Source organism: Phodopus roborovskii, unplaced genomic scaffold (genome assembly GCF_943737965.1).
Source record: "Phodopus roborovskii unplaced genomic scaffold, PHOROB, whole genome shotgun sequence".
In the NCBI taxonomy this organism is placed as follows: Eukaryota; Metazoa; Chordata; class Mammalia; order Rodentia; family Cricetidae; genus Phodopus; species Phodopus roborovskii.
In genome coordinates, this window is record NW_026125295.1 from 8,124,358 (window position 1) to 8,146,507 (window position 22,150).

The 22,150-nt window shown below is 50.0% G+C and overlaps 1 protein-coding gene across 1 annotated transcript; it reads right to left on the reverse strand.

Annotated features, from left to right (window-relative positions):
* Positions 1-2,846: 2,846 nt before the first annotated feature.
* Cx3cr1 (C-X3-C motif chemokine receptor 1) lies at positions 2,847-20,648 on the reverse strand. The gene is made up of 2 exons (XM_051202435.1): positions 20,597-20,648; positions 2,847-6,190 (listed from the first exon to the last, which is right to left on the reverse strand). The coding sequence occupies exon 2, from the start codon at positions 6,180-6,182 to the stop codon at positions 5,118-5,120; it is 1,065 nt and encodes a 354-aa protein (XP_051058392.1). The 5' UTR covers positions 6,183-6,190; positions 20,597-20,648; the 3' UTR covers positions 2,847-5,117.
* Positions 20,649-22,150: the final 1,502 nt, after the last annotated feature.

Consider the following 22,150-nt stretch of genomic DNA (forward strand, 5'->3'; position numbering starts at 1 on the left):
GCCTGCCTTTTCAGGAGTTTGCTGTGGGTCCCGACTGGCCACCTTTTCCTTAGCTACAAAATGGGTGTTTGGGGGCTGGAGAAGTAATTCAGTCAGTAGAGTGCCCCCTGTGCAAGTTCAAGGGTTCAAGTTTGACCCCAAGGGTAAAAGGCCGGCATGCACATGTCCTTGTACAGGGGAGTCGGTGATAGTCGGATCCTTGGGCTCCTGGCCAGCCAGCTTAGCCTAATTGGTGAAACCCAGACCTCAATGAGAGAGAGACTCAAGGCTGTCTCAAAAATCGAGGTGGATGACTCCTGAAATGAAACCTACACACACACACATGCACGCACGCACGCACGCACGCATACATCCTGCCCCAACCAACCCATCACAAAAGGCAGCCTAGGCAAAGCGTGCATTTGGACCCGGTTACTTCTGGAACTAAGGAAAATAAAAAGGTAAGGACAGGCTAGTGGGTGTGTGGCTCTGCAGAGAGGGAGCGCCAGGGAGAACAGGGCCACTCCTGCTTGAGCTCTCATAGCCAGATGTGAATCCAGAGGTGCTCTGCCTGCGTTCCTTTCTCTCTGATGAGAGCGTGGGGCCTCCAAGAGGGTAAGGAACTTGCTGAAGGCCTCAGCGTATGTGCAGAGATGTCACACATCTCCTGCCTCCAGAGTGCACCACCGCCCCCTCGCACTCTGGAACCCAGAGCTCTGAGGCAGCGCAAGGTCTGATCCTCATATGCCAACGGCCAACTACTTCCAGTGTGTCCTTGTCATGTGGGGATCTCCAGTGAAATTCCTTGTGTTCATCCTATCCTGTCCTGTTCAGCAAAGCCAATGAGAGCATACTAATTTATTATTTTAATTTCAGTGTGTGTGTTCGAGCGAGCACGCTCACGCACACATGTGCACATGTGCTGCAGCGCCTGTGTAGAGCTAAGTGGACGTTGTTTCTGCCCCCTTGCACCACGTGAGCCCTGAGGATTGAACTCAGCTTTGGTGGCAAGCCCTTTCATCTGCTGGCCCCTCTCACTTGCTCAGTGCAGTTACTTTGTTTGTAGAAAAGAAAATATTTGTTTCCCTACTCTTGTTTCTTAGGCCTGAAGAACTCATTCTTCCTGACATGAGAGTGTAGAAACAGGTTTGATTTTAATGAAAAGTCTCATGGCTGGACAGTTGGAAAGAGGATTTGGCATTGGCTTGGACACCGGAGGGGAGCTGCCACCCCCTGCTGGCTGAGTCAACCCCAGGAAGAGCAATGCCAGGCCAAGAAATGTCCTTCCAGCTGTGCTGCTGACGCCTTGCCTTCGGTCTTTGCATGCTTAGCTGGCATTCTAAGAGCCTCATGGTCTCTCTCTCTCTCTCTCTCTCTCTCTCTCTCTCTCTCTCTCTCTCACTCTCTCTCTCTCTCTCACTCGCTCACACCCATCCCTCTTGGCACCACAGACCCTCCCTTGCCTGGAGAATGTGGTGATTATTATTTATGATTAAAGCTTGCCTAAGGATTCAGAAAGCAAAGTCAACTACAAGCCATGGAAGCCAGGCACACACCTTTAATCCCAGGACTCAGGATTAAGAGACAGAAGGATCTCTGTTAGTTCAAGGCCACACTGACTACATAAAACCGATCCAGTGCTAAGAGAAACAGCTCACACAAGGATGATATCACACACCTTTACACCCAGCACTAGAAAGGTATAAAAGATAGGATCAAGGTCTTCAGTAGGATTCTCTCCAGCCACATTGAGGAGAGGCAGCAGTCTGAGGTTTGGTGAGAGCCCATGGATCAGCCCTGTCAGCCTGAGCTAGAGGTGAGAGCTAGTGGCCGGCTGCTTTGCTTTTCTGATCTTCAGCTTGAAGCTTGAACCCCAATATCAGTCTCTGGGTCTTTCAGTTACTGTACTACAGGAGAAGCTCTTGTCACTGAAGTCTCAGATCAGGTGCTTTACCTCTGAGCTATTACACAGTAAGCAAGCATAGTCAAGCCACTTCTGTCTACAGAAATCAAGCCGGGCGTGGCAGGCACACCTGAAATCCCCGCACTCAGAGACAGAGGCAGGAGGATCTCCGAGTTCCAGGCCAGCCAGGGGTATATAGTGAGACTCTGTCTCAGAAACTGAAACCATTGAGGGCAGAGGTAAGGCCTCACTGCCTAGGAAATGCCTCTGGATTCCCCCTCCTATGTTATGTAGAATATGTGCATCATAAAGGGTTTGTAACAAATTGTCTTCATCAAATGAAGGTCATACATATGCATCAAAAACTAAATGGGGGCTGGGGAGGTGGCTCCTCAGATAAAGACGCTTGCCACCAAGCCCCACAACCTGACTTTGATCCCAGGACCCACTTGGTGGAAGGAGAGCCCCAACTTCTGCACACACACACACACACACACACGCATACACAGACCCGCGCACGCGCGCTATTGATCAATCAGTTGGGGTTAAATTTTTTCAAAAAACTCGAAAGGGCTCTTACTGTGGTCGTCAGTCCGGGTGTCACTGCAGAGAGACAAGATGGTTATTTCTGACAGACTTATGGATGTCATCACATCTGGGTTAGTCAGGGTCAAGATGTCTTAGACTCAGATGACGAGCTGGCCTTCCCTATGTAGCTTTTTATTTATTTTTCTTTTTTTAAGTTAGGGTCTTACTCAGTAGACTGGGCTGGCCTTGAACTCACAGAGATCAGACTACCTCTGCTTCGTGAGTGTTGTGATTTAAAGGCGTGGGCAGGCTGTGCTTTTTGATAAAACTGTATATAACTGGAGAGAAGAGCTGAAACATTCCCACACCCTTTGGTCCAATTATCCCCATGGCAAAGAATTTATCTGGTAGTAATAACTGAACAGGAAGAAGAAAACTCCACAGATTAAAGTGCTGTGAGATTTGTATTTGCTAAAAATAGGCAGGAAACCAAATGTACAGAATTACAAGTAAAAGAGACATAATGTAGGTGTGACCCAGGACAGGGGTGAATATGGAGAAACACCAAATCATTCAAAACGTATTTTTGAAATTAAAAATATTATTTACTAAGCCTGGCATGGTGGCATACACCTTTAATCCCAGCCCTTGGTTGGTAGAGGCAGGTGGATCTCTGTGAGTTCTAGGCCAGCCTGGTTACCTAGAAAGTTTCAGAATAGCCAGAGTCACATAGAGAGAGCCTGTCTTGAAAAATCAAAAGTTTTTTGTTGTTTACTTGTTTTATGTACATGTATGTCTGTTCACCGTGTGCATGCCTGGTGCTCCCTGAAGCCTCTCAGAAGAGGGCATTGGATCACCTGGAACTGGAGTTACAGACCATTATTAGACACCATGTGGGTGCTGGGAACTGAACCCCAGCCCTCTGGAAGGGCTACCAGTGCTCCTAACCACTGAGTTCACTGAGTTGTCTTCCTAGTCCCTCTACTTTGGTAACTCAATTTTGAGGTTCTCAGTTGTGACCTTTGTAGAAGACAACATCATGTTGCAATGTCAAAATGCTGGACATGCCTGTGAGGGACATGACTCAGGCTGTTATCCTTGAAACAAACATGCAGACTGCCAAGGGGATATCAGACACATTGCAATGAGCCACATGTCCCAACTTCCTCAATGAGGCCACCATCTGGGAGAGACTTCTAAAATGGTCATTGCTACACAGGAACAGAGAGTAATTTGGAACCCAGTGGTTTTTTTTTTTTTTTTTTTTGGTTGTGAGCCTAGCCTTTAACGGCTGAGCCATCTCTCCAGCCCTAATCCAGTGTTTTTTTTTTTTTTTTTTTTTTTTAGAGCAAGTTATAGAACTACACTGTCCCAGAATTCTCAAAGTCAGACTCTAAATGAGCCCCAGTCATGCAGGCATGAAGGATCCCCTGTGGCTAGGTCACATGATGCTTGGGGGGGGGAACAGAAAGCAAGCTGCTCTCTTAGCCTGGGTCTTGATTGACAGCCCAGAGTTGGACATGGATCAATAGACATAGGTGTTGTTGACCATCTCTGTAGCAATGAGTCTCCTGTCGCCTGGCTGTCCTGCAGGCCCACTCCACCTGCACTGTCACTCAGAGGCAGGACACTGGGAAAGCTAAATTCCTGGCTGATATGCCACGCTAGAAAGGATGAGGGTACCCTGTGCCCTTTCTGTAGAGGAGGGTGCTGAAGCTCGGTTGCCTCCGGTCTCCTCAGTGTGTAAGTGACAGAGTTGGGGTATGAATTCATCCCTTCACTCTAGAGTGAGATTCTTTCTGTCTGCCCACCTGGGGGGGGGTGGGGGCTGAGAGAAGGGGAGGGGTGTGGGAGACTGCAGCAGCGTGGGTCGGTTGCTGTGGGAAGGACGAGGCAACATGGAGCCTATTTTTAGAACTGCATCTGATCTACCGTCTCTCAGAGGCCAGGCCCTTGAGTTTTCATTTTATGTGGTGAACAGTGGGGGCCCTTGAAGTTTTCAGGACATCCTAAAGACAGGCTTAATGAGGAATCTGGCAGTAGACACGTGTTGGTTGCTGGGGGGAGAGCCTGAGTCAGCGAGGTAAGTACGGTAAGGCAGATGAGACATTCCTGTCTTGCCACGGTAGTTCCCCACCTCCAACTTCTGAGAGCGCGTCTCCCTCAGCCGCTAGCTTTGAGGTCCCAACAATATCTCAGATCAATCTACTTCAGAGCCACCACCTAATCAAGGGATGGCCACGTGACACAACTTGGGAAAGTTGACCTTGGAATCACAGAGAGCAGGTCCCTTCTCTGATGATAGAGCCATGGAATGTGGGCCTGGATGACCTGGCACTACTCAGAGATCTCAAGGGCAGAGAGGGGATGTTCTAGCTGGATTCGATCCTAGGTTTCCACTCATTCTGAGATTTAATCGCCCCTTGCCTGCCTGACTATGAGAATAACCCTCACCAATCCCTTTGTAATTATGCTAATCGGGTTAGAAGCTTTGTCACTTGTCAGCTTTTACAGTAAGAGATGTGTGCGCCTTTCACGAATCGAACACAGAATCTTCAAAAACACGGCAGGGTTGCTTTGTAGGCGTCTTGTCCATATTTCTCGCACACAAGACGTAGCAGGAAAAGTAAGTCTGTTTTCAGTTACGCTGAGCCAGAGTGGAGAACTCTGGGTTCTTGGCGGAGGCAGGGTGGCGGAGAAAAGCCTTTCAGAGCAGGATCGATCCCTCCCCGTCACTGGTGTAGTGAGTAAAGCTGCTCAGGATGCTGTCCTGCCTGCTTCTCTGAGATTCCGGCGTGAAGTCGACATGGACGGAACGGCCGCACATTACAGCCAGGCACTTCCTGTATAGGTGTCCAAGGTATCTCCTGAACTTTTCCCCAGCAAAGGCGTAGATGAAGGGGTTGAGGCAGCAGTGACTGAAGGCCACTGTCTCTGTCACACTGAGAGCCAGCCTCAGGTCCCTTTTTGTGTCACAACTAGGGAAGAAGTTGTAGAACTTGAGGGTCTCCATGAAAATCACGATGTTGTATGGTGTCCAGAAGAGGAAGAAGACCACCACCACCAGGAGGATGAGCTTGATGGCTCTGGCCTTCTTGTGATTCTTGCAGGAGAACAGCGTCTGGATGATTCGGAAGTAGCAAAAGCTCATGATGAGCAGCGGCAGCAGGAAGCCCAGGATGTTGGCTTCCGAGTTGCGGAGCACGGGCCAGATCTCCTGCAGGACTTGGGGGTAGTCACCCAGACATTCTTTCTCCTTTCTCTTTGTGAACATGAACTGGGGTGCCGCCACCAGGATGGCTGCCGCCCAGACGCCCAGGCTGATGGTGACACCATGCTGCACCGTTCGGCTGTTCATGGAGTTGGCGGCCAGGACAATGGCCAGGTACCTATCGACGCTGATGACAGTAATGAAGAATATGCCCCCAAAGAAGCCGATGAAGAAGAAGGCGGTGGTGAGCTTGCACACGGCGTTGTGGAGCCCTTCCTCACTGACGATGTAGTGGGTCCAGAAAGGCAAGGTAGCCACGAAGAGCAGGTCGCTCAAGGCCAGGTTCAGGAGGTAGATGTCGGTGACGCTCTTGGGCTTCCGGCTGTTGGTGAGGGCCAGCACCACCAGCAGATTCCCCACCAGACCAAAGGCGAAGACGAGGGAGTAGAAGATGGACAGGAAGATGGTCCCGAATGCCACGATGTCGCCCACATAGCAGGCCTCAGCAGACTCGTCATACACAAAGTCCTCTAGATCAAATTCAGGGTAGGCGGTCGGCATGGTGGAGCCTGGGCCAGAAGGGGAAACACGGCCACATTAGAGGACTGCAGTTCGCGCTGGCTGTGTGGGGCACACGGGAGGAAGCAAACGGCTGACTGGCGTCTACCGAATCTCACCTTCACTCAGGCTGCCTTTTAAAACATTTGTTTTTTAATGTTTGAAACAGGGTCTCAAAGTGCATCCCTGGCTGCCCCTGGAACACGTTATGTAGACCAGGTTGGCTTGCAACTCAGAGAGATCTGTCTGCCTCCGTCTCCTCCGTGCTGGGAGTAAAGGCACATACCTGTACCACACTGCCTGCTGGGGCTTTTTTTAAAATTGCATGTATGTGTTTGTGTGTGGAAGGGTACATGTGTGAGTGCTTGATGAGTCCTGATGAGGACATTGGTTCTCCTGGAGATGGGATTACAGGAGGCTGGGGACTACCCTGACCGAGTCCTCTGCAAGAGCAGACCTTGCATCTTGTCACTCTTTGATAAGATTTAGAATTACTGTGGAAACAAATATCTCAGCAGGTCTGCGAGGGAGCTGATTTATTTATTTATAATTTCTATGGAGACCTCCTTATTTTGTGTGTATAGATACTTTGCCTGCACATATATTTGTTCATCATGTGTGTGCCCGATGTCCAGAACAGAAGAGGGCGTTGGATTCCCTGAAACTTGAGTTACAGATGGTTGTGAGCCACCATGTGGGTAGTGGGAATTGGACCCGGGTCCTCTGGAAGAGCAGCAAATGCTCTAAACTGCTGAGCCATCTCTCCAGCCCCATGCGAAGGATTTTTACAAGGTGGAAAGACCCGCTCTAGCTGGGCAGTGGTGGTGTGCACCTTTAATCCCAGCACTTGGGAGACAGAAGCAGGCTGATCTCTGAGTTGGAGGCCAGCCTGGTCTACAGTGTGAGTTCCAGGCCAGCCAGAGCTACACAGGCAAACCGTGTACGGGCTGGGGGCCCAGACCTCACAGAAGAGGAGATGGGGAGTGGAGTTGAGCTGTGGCACATCCAAGGCTTTCCACCTGGCAGATGCAGCAGCCGACACCCTGCCACTGCGCCTGGCACCTGCAGCCAGAGCAATCCTGTCACCTACTTTAGCGGGGAAGTGTCACACCTGCTGAGGCAGCTGTTCAGTTCTGACCAGCTCCAATGTGGCTAAGATCACAGAGACGCTTTCCTGAGGGGGAAAAAAGGTCTGCAGCCTGAGCCAAGAACGAGCTGCGTAGCAGACAGGTCTGGTCCATCACAGAAGAGCCTGCCTGCGACCTCCTCCTCCTTTAAGCCACTCCTTCTTGGGTATTGGTCACCAGCCATGAGGATGATAACCAGCATAGTCCCACGTCCCTGTTTCATGGTACCCAGGAGTTTCTTGGGGTGGTTAACACTGTGTGGGAGACGCCTCCATCCTCATCTCACCGGCACAGCCCGACAGGAAGACCAAGCATTGTTGTAAGCCCGGCTCTGTGTTCACAGAAGGGCCAGCTGACCCTGGGCAGAGGAGGGCGGGTTCAGCCAGTCTGCTGCCCTTGGCTTGAGTGACTAATATATTGGGATCATCCCAGTCCTAACCTATCCTTTATTCTTTTTCCCTTATGGCCCAGACTGGGGAAAGATGACATTTCTGCACAGGTCAGATAAAAAAGCTTGTTCTCTTGCCATTTGCTTCCCAACCAGGACGTACTGGTTGCCCACTCCGTACCGCTCCTCTGGGCCTCCTCATCTGCTTCTTGAAACCACAGACGGAACCCTTAGAAGTCTGAAGGCACCTCAGGGCTTCCCCACTGAAACGGAAAGCAGAGCTCATGGTTTTTAACAGCAAGCGTTTCCACACCCACTGCACCCTGCTCATGATGGTTTCAGGCAGAACCACCCATGGCTCCTTCCTGCACCACCTCCTGCCTGCGCATTCTGCATCTCAGCCAGCCTCTTTCCTGATGCTCTGGGCCGAGACGATCTGCTCTGGACCGTCTGTGATGGAGCTCTCAACTCCAGGAAAAGCACAAGCGTCCATTGTGTCAAGAGGGCAGGCGGGACCTTTCTCTCTGGTGCTTTCTCTCTCTGCAGCAGTCAAGCTGGTTAGTCCTGTGTCATGGCGCTTTCTGAACTCAGCAGCGGTCACCTCAGGACCAGAGATGTAGCTGTGTGGTTACAATGATGGCCTAGAGAGTGCAAAGCATTGGACTCCATCCTCAGCACCACACAAGCTAAGCTTTCTAGGATTCACCTGCAACCCCAGCAACTGGGAGATGATCAGAGGTCAAGGTTAACCCACCCTCACACTTGGCTGCATGGCAAGCTTCAGTGCAACCTGGGATATTTGAGACTTTGTCTCAAAAATAATCTAGTGAGCCATAAATAATAAATAAATACACGGGTAACCCCTAAAACGTGTGATTTCATATGTCTGTGGTTGACAGGTGAGCAGGCAGGGATTGCCACTTAGCCCACGAGGCCTGTAATATGAGGCTCATCTTCCTTGGCATGGGAAGACATGCCACGAGGCGATATGAAAGCAGTCCCTCAGAGGTCAGAGATGAGCTACCCCATGAGAGTCACATTTTTCCTCCTTCTCCCAGTGTGAGAAGATAGCAAAGCTAACCCCAAAAGGAGGCAAAGCCAGGGATCATCATTCTGCCTCTCCATGCCTGTGATCTGTCTCCCAGGCCCCAGCTTCCCCGGACTCACAGGGGTTGGAGCCCTCCAGCCCATGGGTGAGCTTGGAGCCTTGGGCTTAGGGATGGATCCCTCTGCATGTCTCATGGCTGGCTATGAAGTGCTCTAGGGAAACAGCCTATCCCAATGTACTACTCACAGCAGACACTTGCAGAGCTCTTCCGACCTTCACACATATTCAAGCTAGCTGCGGAGACTCACGTGTTAGTGGACCCTGGGCATGGTGGAAATTTGGTATTTAAAGATACTATTTTTTTCCCCCCACTGACAGGAAAGTACACCATTTCCTGCTTATTTTGAAAGTGGAGGAGAGAAGGACGCACCCTTTGTGAAGTTCCTTTCGGTCCAGACAGAGCGAACTGAACTACAGTGAATCTGAGTGGCAACACCTAACACCTGCTTCAAGACAGACCCCTGAGACCCACAGGGGGTCCATGGGCACAGGGTGCTGCCGCTTGTGGATAGGTTGGAAAGGGCTGTGTGTGAGAGGCTCTAAATATCTCTGGAGGACAAGCTGGTGGCGGGAACAGCATCGTCAGCTGCCAATTCTGGAGACTAAAGGGGAGGGAAAAGGAGATTAAGTTTTTACTATATATGCTTGGACCTTTTTCATAGCCGTGTGAGTATTGTCCGTTTGGAAAATATTTAGTGACTGGCTTTCAGTTTTGAAAATCAACAAAAATGTGGATTTTATGAAACACTAAAATAAGTAATAATACAGCGACAGGTTCCAAGAAAAACGACACCTTCCAATCGTCCGATTCCTGTAGAATCACAGCAAGAACACAGATATCTTTTGTGGCTGTGGGTCCTGGGCTCTTGGACTTGAGAGCTCTGGAGGGACCTGCTGTGCTGAGTGAGGAGTGAGTAGAAACAGCAAGGTAAGCCTCACCATGTGTGGTCAGCAGGGGCTGACGGGGCACCCAGAGCCACAACAGTGTGGGAAAAGTCCTTTCTCACTCATCACAGTGGCCATGTCTGTTGGTGGGACACACCTGTGCTAGAAATTTCAGCCGTGACACCTAGGCAGTGCTGTCTCAGCTGTGTGAGTCATCGCTCTTGTCTACTTGGAAGGGACTCGAAGGCTGTGGCAGCTCAAGCCATCATCAGCAGATGAGCCCCAGAGCACACAGACTCCTTCAGATGGAAACCTCACGTCAGCCAAGAATGCCCCTTCTCTGAGTCCTCCAGCTGACAGCTAGACAAAGGGGTGCTCTGGTCTGACCAGGGTCCCTGAGATTTTTATGGTTTGGGGGTGAACAAAAGATGGAGTATATATGCCCAGGAATCCAGGGTAATCTTTAGTTTGAGGCCAGCCTGGGCTACATAATGAGGCAAAAGCCAGCCGGAGTCAGAGGCCTGCCCCAAAGAAGGCATTTCTTGGAAGCAGGAGACCCTAGAAAACAAAGGCAAAAATCTGACAAGGTCATAAGATCAAACTAGACTCCCTTAATATAGGTGACAATGGTGTGACTGGGATAATGTATGAGCCCACTGGCAGTGGGTCCAAGATCTAACTCTAATGCACAAACAGACTTAGTGGAGTCCATTCTATATGGAGAGACACCTTACACAGCCTAGACACAGGGGTGTGGGGGTGGAGAGGGGCCTTGGTCCAGCCTCAGTGAGATGATGGGACAGACTTAGACTTCCTAGGGTGGCGGCCTTATCCTCTCCAAGGAGCAGATGGGAGGGAGAGTGGGGGGGGGGAGAGCTGGGATTGGGATTGGAATATAAAAAATAAATTAATAAAAAAGTGTAAAAGAAACGATAATTTAAAAAATCTGACAAGGTACTTCTCCGCAGGATTCTCTGAGCCTGCTCTCACTTCCGGGCTGCAGGAACCATATGGAGGGGTGGGGGGGGTGGGGGTGGGGTGGGGGGTGGGGTGTTGACTTAGCACCAATGGATGTGCCCTCAGCCAACAGCTGAGGCTGCAAATTGCAACTCAGGCAAGAACACGAATCCCATGGGCTCAGCTAGTAAAAGGCTTGCGGTGCAAACATGAAGATATCCAGAACCACATGAAAAAAACAAAACAAACAAAACCATGTGTTTGCTAGTGCATGCTTGGAATCCCAATGCCGGGGGGGGGGGGGGCAGATCCCTGGGCCTCACTGCCTAGTCAGCCTGGCCTCATCATAAGCCGCAGATCCCATTGAGAGACTGTCTAAAAACAAGGTGGAGGGATGGCACATGCATTGACATCTGGCCTCCACGTGCATGAATGCACATGTTCACACAGGCCCACCTGAGCCCACACACTTATAACCCAGCACTGTGGAGGGTGGAGGCAGGAGGCTTGCTGGAGCCAGCCTAGCCCCAGGTTCAGGGAGAGACCCTGACTCAGGGGAATAAGATGGAGAATGATAGAGCAGGTCACATGGTATCTTCCTCTGGCTTCTGAATGAACCCACATGGGTACTCTCATACACACACACACACACACACACACACACACACACACACACAAATATCCTCACTACACCCACCCAAACACATCCCCTGGAAACCTCCCACAAATCCCTGGAAGCTATTCTCAGGCCTCCTCCATCCTCTCTGGCAGTTAACCCCTGGTTTTACTACCTGGTATTGAACTGGGAAGTATGAATTGAGCCCAGAAGCAGAGCTTGGAAAGTTCTAGATCTTTCTAGATTCTAGGGTTCTCATTCTGTGGGTCACAACCCTTTGGGGACTGAATGACCCTTTCATGGGGTCTCCTAAGAACGTTGGGAAACACAGGTATTAACATTACAATTCACAACAGTGGCAGAATGACAGTTATAGTGTAGCAACAAAGATAATTTTATGGTTGGGGGTCACCACGACACGAGGAACGACATTAAAGGGTCACAGTGTTAGGGAGGTTTTAACCATTGTTCTAGACCCAGATAGAAATGACTTCTATATGTCCTACTTCATAAGACTTCCTCCTCACTCCCCCTGCCCATCCAGGGCTACTTCCTTTTCTCAGGCACACTCCTTTATTTTTAGCTTCTCCTATGCGTGGGGTGGGGGCACCCTTACCCGTGGCTTCCAGTCAGCTCCTGTCTCTTTACTTCCCTTCGGGGGGCCACGCTCTTTTCTTCTGCCTGGCATCCTCTAACGATGTTCCTCTCTAAGCTCCACACCCTGGTCCATGCCTAAAGCCAGTGTGTCTCCCTTTAGCTCTACATTAGTCTCCCTGGGTCCCTGAGTGTGGTTTTACTAGTTTGTTCTGAGGCTTGAACACAGATCCCCATGTTTGTAATACAAGCACTCTTCTAAGAAAGCTGGGTCTCTCTCGGACAGTCTATTTATGTACCTATGTATCTATGTATCTATCTATGTATCTATGTGTCTATCTATGTATCTATGTGTCTATCTATGTATCTATGTATCTATCTCTGTATCTATCTATCTCTGTATCTCTGTACCTCTGTATCTCTGTATCTATCTATCTATCTATCTATCTATCTATCTATCTATCTATCACATGTGTCTCTGGGTACAGAGAGAGCAGAGGCTGCAGCAGGAGGGACATTTTACAGTTCTCACCCAGATTACTTACAATTTAGCTGACTAATGGACACCCCCCCCCCCCCGGTTCCCATAGCTATGAGCTCATGTAAAGTATCATGACAATATTATCCAGCAGGGTTTAACCCAGATCAAAGGTACACTGCCAAAGCCAAAAAGCACCATCAAGGGAAACCTAAAGGAAACTACAGGAACCCTGGGTAAAGGAGTTGCCTCCTTTCCAAAACGTGCTGTGCGGTTAGGGTTGACACCTCTCCCTCCCTTTTCCTCTTCAAAGCACTTTGTGGCATTTGTTTATTTCTACAACATAGACTGTGAAAATGTAAAACAAATGGTTGTGTGTGTGTGCGTGTTTTTTTTTTTAAATCACTTTTTAAAGTAATGGAGTAACAGTCTTTTAGTAACAAAATTCCAGTTATTATAGGAGTTTTTGGAACAGGGTCTCGCACTATGACCCACACTGACCCAGAACTATCTATTTAGCCTCAGACTCATTGCAATCCCCCTGCCTGAGCCTCCTGGATACTGGTATTAAGCCCACACTAATTAAGTCGAGTAGAGCATGTGACAGAGGCCTTCTTGCTCACAGACAAGCTCTGGGGAAACCGGGACTATTACACACACAGCCTGTCTGCAGGGGAAGGGCTGTGTGTACCTGTTTTCCACCCGGAAGGCTGTGAATGGGTGCAGCTTGTAGCCTGGTGGTCAGTGCTATCTACAGGGCCAGGCTTCACTCATCCCCCAACCATTGTGTTTATCCCAGGGTCTCCTCCCTGATCTTCGTCAGACAGTGGGACCGATCCTTAGGGGAGGTGTCACATGTACTCTATAGGCTGGCGACCCCTCTGCCGTCTGTGTGGCGAGGCCACACCAGACCCTCAGCCCGTAAGCTATCGAGCCCATCTTCACGGTCACAGATGTAGTCACACCTAAGCTTTGCTGTGCGCCTGGATTAAGATCATTTTTACCGGGAAGCTTTTTTCCAAACCGTACAGTACTTAAATACGCTGACAACGATCTGCCCAGGGTCAGATTCCTGAAGTCGGAGCCAGCACCAGATAACTCAGTGGTGTTGCACCAGATTTCCTCATGAGGGTCATTACTCTGCTGGCTGCAGCACCGGCAGAAACTCCCCACAACGTCAGCCATACGTGTAAGAAAAAATGAAGGCTAAGAGGCTTAATCCAGCTGTTAAAACCAAGAGAAGGTCCTTTCTCTCTGGCCCCTTCCTCTTTTAGAAAATTTGTAAAACATTTCTCCTCCCTGAATGTGGGGGTCCTTTAGAATTTGCTGGGCCTTTGGATCACTGTGCCTTGTAGGAACACCTGTCTCCAGGATCTGGGCCTTGTGGTTTAGGAATGTGAGCAGCCTAGCACACAGTTAGCTCCACCACCCAATTTCTGTGGGGTGCAGGAAATTCAGAGTTTGCCCCCAAACTACCTCCTGTCACCAAGAAGAGAGAAGGTGGACAGTGTCTAATCCCACAGGCAAATGAAGGCGAGTTCATGTCACCAAGAATGCTGTCCAGGGATGAGTAATGGCTCAGTCAGCAAAGTACTTGTTTTTACAATCTCTTTGCTGTGAGACCCAGAGTTGCAGCCTCTAAATCCACATTAAGAAGCTAAAGGAGGATCCCTGGGGCTCACTGGCCAGGCAGCCTGGCCAGATGGGTGGGTCCTAGGTAAAAATAAGAGACCACCTGAATAAACAAGGTGGAAATGATTGCAGACACCTGATGTTGACCACAGGCACGCGCACATGGTACACACACGTGCACACACACATGCACACATACATGCATGTATGCACACATAGACACAGACACACAAGCATGCACTCAAAGACACACACGCACACACATGCACACACAGACACAAACGCATGTATGCATACACACACACACACACACACACACACACACACACACACACACACATGCTGTCAGTTCCTCTTGCTTCATGACCAGTTGTCGATCACTTTAAGGACAGGGAGGCATCCCAGTGTGTCTGCTGGGCTATGGGGAGAGAGGGATTTCCATCTCAAAGTCCCCTAGGGATTGCCTAGGATAGCACACTGGCTTATTGAGTCAGTCATGGGAGGGCTCCCACTCTTGAGCCCTGAGGATGAAGACTGAGCTGTGAGGGGCTTTGGATTTTCCCTTCACTCCCCAGCTCTCAGTAATACTAGGCTCTGCTGAGAAAGACACAGAAACAGCAGTGTGGATGTCCATTATTAATCAATAACAGAGCACAGAGAAGGCTAAGCGATGCCTAAGGCCTGTCTCCTGTAGGACTGAAGGGGGGTTCAGAAGAGGTTGTCACAGAAGGCCACTTTTAAAGGTGGGAGGGGGCTGGCAGGTACACAGAGGGAGCTGGCAGGAAATGGGGTGCGGTGGGCTCAGAGGGGCTGAGCCTGGGTCAAGTAGAGAGGGCGTGAGCGAATGTACCAGAAACAGAAGACAAGAGAGGATGGGGGCTGGGAGGGGTCTCCATGTTTGGGAGCAGGAAAAAGCTGGTTTACTTAGAGCCTGGCGGCTCAGAGCAGGGGTGGGGCAGGGTAGCAGAGGAGCTGCAGGGCCAACCCCAGGGAGCCAGGAGGGAGATTCAAATGCCAGTTCAAACTGAACGTAAGTGTTATGCTGGGAGCTTCACCCAGCCCCTGGCATCCCGAGTCTGGGATGCTATGGTGGAAGTTCCCCCAAAGCTCCCCTCCCCCATCTATCTCCAAACCCTGCTGCATCTCAGAAAGCCCGACAAATGATGTCTCCTCCCCCAGAGATGCTCAGGACCACCCCAGTGAACATTTAAACTCCCGCCCCCCCCCAAGAAAACGGACTTGTGCTTTTTTGGGTCTCTCTCCTGTCTCCTCTGGGGGACTGGAAGGCCATCCAGGAGCGCTGTATCCATTAAATGTGGGCTTTCCTACTTCAGTTTGATTTGGTCTGATTTGGATTGCTGCATCGGCGGACAGGCTTATCAGGTGTAGGCACTTTTCATCAAGTACATTGTGCTGTATAAACTTTGGGTCTGATTAATCTCAGCGTGTGATTTTTTTTTAAAAGTAATTATTTGCAAGGTTTTGTATAATACAGTTTACTTTTTGTTGTTGTTGTGTTTTTGACACAGGGTCTCTATGTAGTCCGGGCTGTTGTCCTGGAAATGTAGAACTTGCTGGCTTTGAATTCACAGAGATCCTCCTGCCTCTCCAGTGATGGCGTTAAAGGCGTGCACCACCATCTCTGGGCTATAAAGTTTACTTTTTAAAAAGCAAAGTTAAGCAGGGTATAAGGAAGGGTGCATGCCTTTAACCCCAGTGCTCAGGAGGCAGAGGCAGGAAGAGCTCTGTAAATTCATGGCCAACCTGGTCTACAGAATGTTCCAGGACAGCCAGGCTTAAGAAGAGACCCTGTCTTAAAAACAAAACCAAAGGAAGTGTCTGAGGAGTTTGAGATACCCCTAGCTGAGACCCCCTTCCAGCACATCGCAGCGCTTGGGGCCGAACCCTCTTTCACTGTGTGAGCTGATTTACAGCCCTCAGCTGCAGAAAACCAACAGCAGTGCAAAGGGTTCTTGTCCTGAGGAATGGAACACAGGTCTTAGGGAGACATCTGGGTGAGGCGCTGTCAGCTTTACATAACCCATCTGCCTCTGCTCACACTAGTCCTGCTCTGGCCTGTCAACCTCTCACAGAACTGCATTCTGGGAATACTGATGATCTACTCAGTTCTGCATCTGCTACATGGGTAGATGTTACACCCAGTAACAGTTGGAATGTTAAAGGGCACCGCTCCTCCAGCATCTGAATATGCGTATGTGTTAGGAGGTGTTTGATTTTTATTTTTATGATAGGGCCAGTCTGTCCTTGAACACCTGATCCTCATGCCTCTGCCTCCCAGGGCTATAATTACAGGCGTGTATCACCATGCCTGGCTTGCAACATGCATTTGAGAACCTCAGTGTCAAGCCAAAGGAGACAGACTGAAACCGTGAACCTAAAAGTGAACCTATGTGTGAAGCCAAAAATGGGCAAACCTAGTCAGGCGTGGTGACGCACACCTTTAATCCCAGGAGGCCGAGGCAGGTGGATCTCTGTGAGTTCAAGGTCAGCCTGGTCTACAGAGTGAGTCCCAGGACAGCCAGGGCTACACAGAGAAACTCTGTCTTGATAAACAATACAAAACAAAAATTATCTGTTGTCCAAAAAGCCACATAAACAACCAACCAAAACAACCAAGAGCCAGTGAAACGGCTCAGTGGGTAAAGGCGTTTGCACGAAGGCTAGTGACCCCAGTTCAGTCCCTGGCCCCCGCATGGAGGAAGAGGACTGACTACACACACACACACACACACACACACACACACACACACACACACACACTGTGACTGACACACGAGTGCACATACATGATAACTAATGTGATAAAAGAATTTAAGCAGTTTTATTATAACACGTTGTTTAGGATATCGACCCTGATTGGGGTCAGGCTATGAAGGAAAAGCAAGGAATAAACAACCTAGGAGTCAGGACTGTAGTAACATGTGGAGAGGAGACTAAGGTCAAGCAGGGGTTTGAGGGGGCCTTTGGGTGTCCTAGTGAGGTTCTTTCCACTGTATGTGTGTGTGATATGTATATAGTTTGTGCATGTGTGTGGTCTGTTCATAGATGTGGTATGTGTGTGCATGTGTGTGTGTGTGAGAGAGTGTGTGTGTGTGATATATAGTTTGTGCATATGTGTGGTGTGTTCATAGATGTGGTATGTGTATGCATGTGTGTGTGAGAGAGTGTGTGTGTGTGATATTATATAGTTTGTGCATGTGTGTGGTTTGTTCATAGATGTGGTATGTGTATGCATGTATGTGTGTGTGAGAGCGTGTGTGTGGTGAGTATGGGATGTAAGTGTGGTATATGTGTGTAGGTGTATGTATTTGTGTATGTGTCATTCCTCAGCACTTCCTACCTTCTTTCTTGAGACAGGGTCTCTTGTTGTCCTGGAAGCTTTTGGGTGGTCCAGGCTGGCCTATGAGTTCCAGGGATCACCCCTACATCCTCAGGACACCACTGCCAGAGTACAGTACCACACCAAGGTTCCTCCCGTGGGCTCTAGGGATGGAGCTTTGGCTTGCAAGGCTCTTTGCATATTATGAGCCCTCGGAAGGAAAGGCAGACCCCAGATTCTGTCAGAAACTCTAGGCTTCCTTTGGTTTTTCTTGGCAGGAAGTAACATGAGTGATAAAGTATCTCCGGCTTCTGAGACCCTGGGCAGGAGTGTCATTAAAGCTGGCCAGAGCCCGGCTCCATAGCCTTGGCCCCACTCCTCACCAGCCTGCTTTGGAGCAGTGTGTGAATTCAAAGCTCATCCCTGAGGGCCTGGTTTGGAAATCTTAAGGCTTAGGTAGGACTTGGGCTGGAGGCTAGGCTGGGGAGGTACATGCTCTGGGTCACAGGAAGGAAGCTGTCTGGTGTGGAAGACCATGCTGGACATGGCCACCCTTGCACAGCTGGCTTGGGAGAGGAAGGAACTGGAAGCTGGTTTGAAACTGGGTCAGCTCTAGGGTAATGTCTCTTCTCCTGGTCCTGTGACTTGGGAGGTCAACAACCTCCTTTGAAAGTAGGCAGTGATTTAAAGGTCCCTAAAGTCATAGAGCTTTGCTCTCCCTGAAGCAGAGGCACATTGCTTTTAGAAACACATTCATCTATCTATTATATATCTATTTATTATTTATTTATATGTGTGTGTGCATGTAATTGCACATGCTGCAACATGCAGTCAGAGCACATCTTGAGGGAGTCTGTTCTTTCCTTGCACGGCACATGTCCCAGGGATCAAACTCAGGTAGACAAGCTTGGCATCAGGTGCCCTTATCCACCCTGCTGGCCCATATTTTTTTTTTTTTTTTTTAAACAAAGATGTGTTTGGGACTTTATATGCCACAGTCTAACCTTCACAGTGCACTCTGCTGCCTGGGTCTGCTACCACTGTCAAAGCAGGAAGCTGACTGCAGCACTGATCGCCAGGGGCAGGGTCCAAACTATGTCCCGGCAACACGCCCTCCCCAGCCGCTCTCTGCACCATTGCGGCCGAAGGGCAGGATAGGTAGGCCCTTCCCAGGAAACGGGTGTGTGAAGGGTCACCTTAGTCAGGCTAAACTTGGGCTGGAACTATTTTCTGCCGCAGAACCTGTCCATAAAAACCAAGCCAAGGGCAGGGAAAGAAAAGCCATTCTGGCCTTCTATTTTGTGTCTCTCTCTGTTCTCTCACAGAGACATTCCTTCCTGGGAGGAGGGAAGCGGACAGGATTCAGGTAAACTTGCAGGATTCCTACTCCCTCTCAGGAAGCCTCTGATTGCAGTAGGCCCCTCCCAGGAGACACGTCTTACTTCGCGTAGCTGCCTGCAATTGGTGCAAGGAGCTTCCCTGAGTGGGCACCCCCCTGGGTAACTAACTCAAGGGCCTGCTCCCGGGGTAACCCCTATAGACTTGCTGCTTCACCAGTGTAGACTCGGGTATGGGGTGTTTCCTGCCGCCCCAGGGGCCCTATCTGTAGTGGATGGCCTTCGTTCACATCTGTCCTGGAAGTCACTGAACACCCCTTCCTGGGGCCACTTCCGTTTTTCCAGAAGCCCAAGTCCAGTCACTGCCCCTACCCTGCTGACTCAGGTGCGTGTGCAAGGCCCAACAAGCCAGGGTCTGCTCTCCTCTTCTCTAGATAGGCTCAGGGTCCCCTTATGACTGAACACAGGGTTTTCTTATGTCGGAGTGTCTTCACATTTGAATGAATTTCTTCCCACCTCAAGTATTATAGTTCAAGTAGTTGGAACAGAAAATAAAAAAAAAGGGGGGGGGGAATTTGGAGAGAGGGAGGGAGGATGAAGGGAGAGAGGAAGGGAAGGAGGGAGGGAGGGGGGAGGGAGGGAGGGTTCTCAACTCTCAGCCTTTCTCTTGCCCAGAGCAAGGCTTCAGGCATGGGGTATGCTTTTGCCAGATGATAACAGGCCACTGAGGAAAAGCCAGCTGCAGCTCTCCTCAGCCGGCCTCCTCAGGGACAAGGTCTGTCCTTACCCTTTCCTTCCAAAGACCATGCTTCCTAGTGGCTCAGATGTCTGAGCATCGAGCCACAGTTATGAACACTTATGAAACTGAGAAATGAGTTTGTACCCAGGTTATTATAAATGTAATAAATACTCATTATCACAACCGAAGATGTTACCAAAATGCATTTAAGAAAAGAGGGGGAAAATCCATGCAGCCATGCAACTTTGCAGATGCAGGCAATACTCTTAGTTTTTCTCCGTATAAACGCACATTTATAATAAAAATGCCAACATCGCTTTTCATCACCAGCATCACCATTATTGTGATGAAACCCAGGCTGGTCTGGAAATTCCTACGTAGCAGGGTTGGCACTGAGGTTCTGAACCTCCTGCCTCTGCCTCCTAAGTGCTGTGGCCTCGGGCAGGGGCCATCACACTTTACGTGCTGCTGGGGACTGGACCCAGGGCCTGGTGCATATGAGGCAGGCACTCTGTCAGCTGAGCTACATTCTCAGCTTAGCATCCTTATTTTTATGTTCTCGAGCCTGTACACAATCATGGGAACCGCTGAGCACCTGCCCCTCGGGCCTAGGGAATATCAGCTCACAGTTGATATTTCATCTGTCTCCTACTTCATGGCTAAACTGGACTATTTAGCTCATCTACCAACACCCAAGTGTGGGTCCCTGAAGAATAAGCGCTTTAAAAAAAAGAAATAAAACTATCAACACTAGTTTTTGCACTTGTTATTGTTGGTTTAAGAGAGCCTCACATGGAAGCCCAAGCTGGCCTGGAACTCATTATGCAGCCTATACCGATCTCAAACTTATAGCAATCCTCCTGCTTCGGCGTCCCAAGTGAGTCCATCAGTCAAGAAACACCAGTCTGACTTACAGTGTGAGTTTTACTCTTTAAGAACATCAATACCTCCTATCACCAAATGTGATTTTGTATCAAGCCCCTCCCCCTTCCTGGTATTTTTGTTCCACCCGAACCTTTCTCCACAACCCTAAAATGCAATTATTCACACTTCATGTCGGGAGTGTGCAAAAGAGCGAATCACAGACCCCCCCCATCTTCCACCCACTGTTTTATCTGCATCTTCAGGAAAATGGGCACAGGAGGCAAAGGGCACCAGGAACCTGGCTGAGCCTGACCACCCCACCCCAGGTGTGGGAGGGGTCCTTTGTACTTACCTGGGCGAGCAGATGGGAACACAACTTCTGCAGGAAATGCCAGCCAGTCCCCCAGCCCCACACAAACTCCACCAGACACCAACACTTCCCTCTCTCTGAGGGCATCTTTATTTGCGAAGTTAGCCAATAGCATTTGGTTTCCTGTGAGGTAGGCTATCTTTAGATGCTGTGGCAAGAAAGCTCAGACGCTCCCAGCTGGAGACTAGCTGATCACTAGGGAGCCTGCATTTAAAGTCTGAGGGACTGCCCCGGGGCAGACCTGGGGATGGCTGGGGGCTGTGTCATATATCCTCAGAGAGATGACAGTCTGCATCCCCAGACGGCGCCAGAACACAAGCCAGGTCTCAGGCAAGCTGTTAGAGACCGGCAACTTTCCATCTGTCTTGGAAAGCATCTGGTACCCACTGGGCAACACTGGCCACAGGCGAGCTGACTTTGTGGCTTTTACCTCAGCATGGTCCTGCTGCCTGCTGAGGGACACACACCACGGGGAGCCTCTCAGGGGGCTGTTCACCCACTGAGGCAGAAACACCACATGGAAAGTGCCAGTAGCTCTCCCCTGCTCTCATTTGAGAAAGCCCGCTGCCTCTCTGCTTCCAGTCAGTTCCCTTCTGGGCTCCCCATGGCCCACCTTCCCCTGCAGAGGCCCAGAGGTACTGGAGAGCCAGCAGTTGCTCCCAGGCTGTCAGACGCTGGCCCTTGTCCTCTGCCCAGCAGCTACGCTCTGACACAGCCTCAGCCCTGTGCTATCATTCTCTCTCACTCCAGCTCTTGATCTTTGTTGTTCATTAATCCATTGGGGATTCCATGCGTTGCATTTTGATCGTGGTCGCCCGCTGCTGGTCCGAACCTACCCAAGCGTTTCTCATTCATTTCTGCTAAAGTGTTTTTGTTTTGTTTTGTTTTAGGTTTATTTTTAATTATGTATCTGTGAATGTGAATGCAGGTGCCCACAGGGGACTCAGCTCTCCCTGGAGCTGGGGTCACAGGCAGCTGTGAACGGCCCACCGTGGGTGCTGGGAATTGAACTTGTGTCTTCTCGAGAAGTATGTGCTCTGAGCCATTTCTACTACCCTGCTTTGTGGTTTTGTTTGTTTTATTTTGTTTTGCTGTTGTTGAGACATGTCCCAAGCATCCTGAGCTGGCCTTTAAATGGCTCCATGGTTGAAAATGACCCGAGCATCCCCCTGCCTCCACCTCCCAAGGGCAGGGTGTTCTACCACATCCGGTTCACGAGGTGCTGGGGATTGAACGCTAGGCAGGCAGTCTTCCAGCCCAGCTGTATCCCCAGCCGCTTCCCCACCCCTCCTGTCTGGAATCTGGCCAAGATTCTCCCACTGTTCCTGTCAATCAATCCCATCAATGTTCATTTCTAACCCAACTCCATCTCCAGCTGGGGCCTGGAGAGCACCTGTGGCCACCGACCGCTTTCTGTCTACCTGTCTTCATTTCACCGTCCAATGCAGAGAGTAATCCCTGAGCTGCAGGCAGCTCTAAAATTTAACTCTCTGGAAGCTTCCCCTGCTCCTTGGTCAGGCTGTGAGCACAGTGACC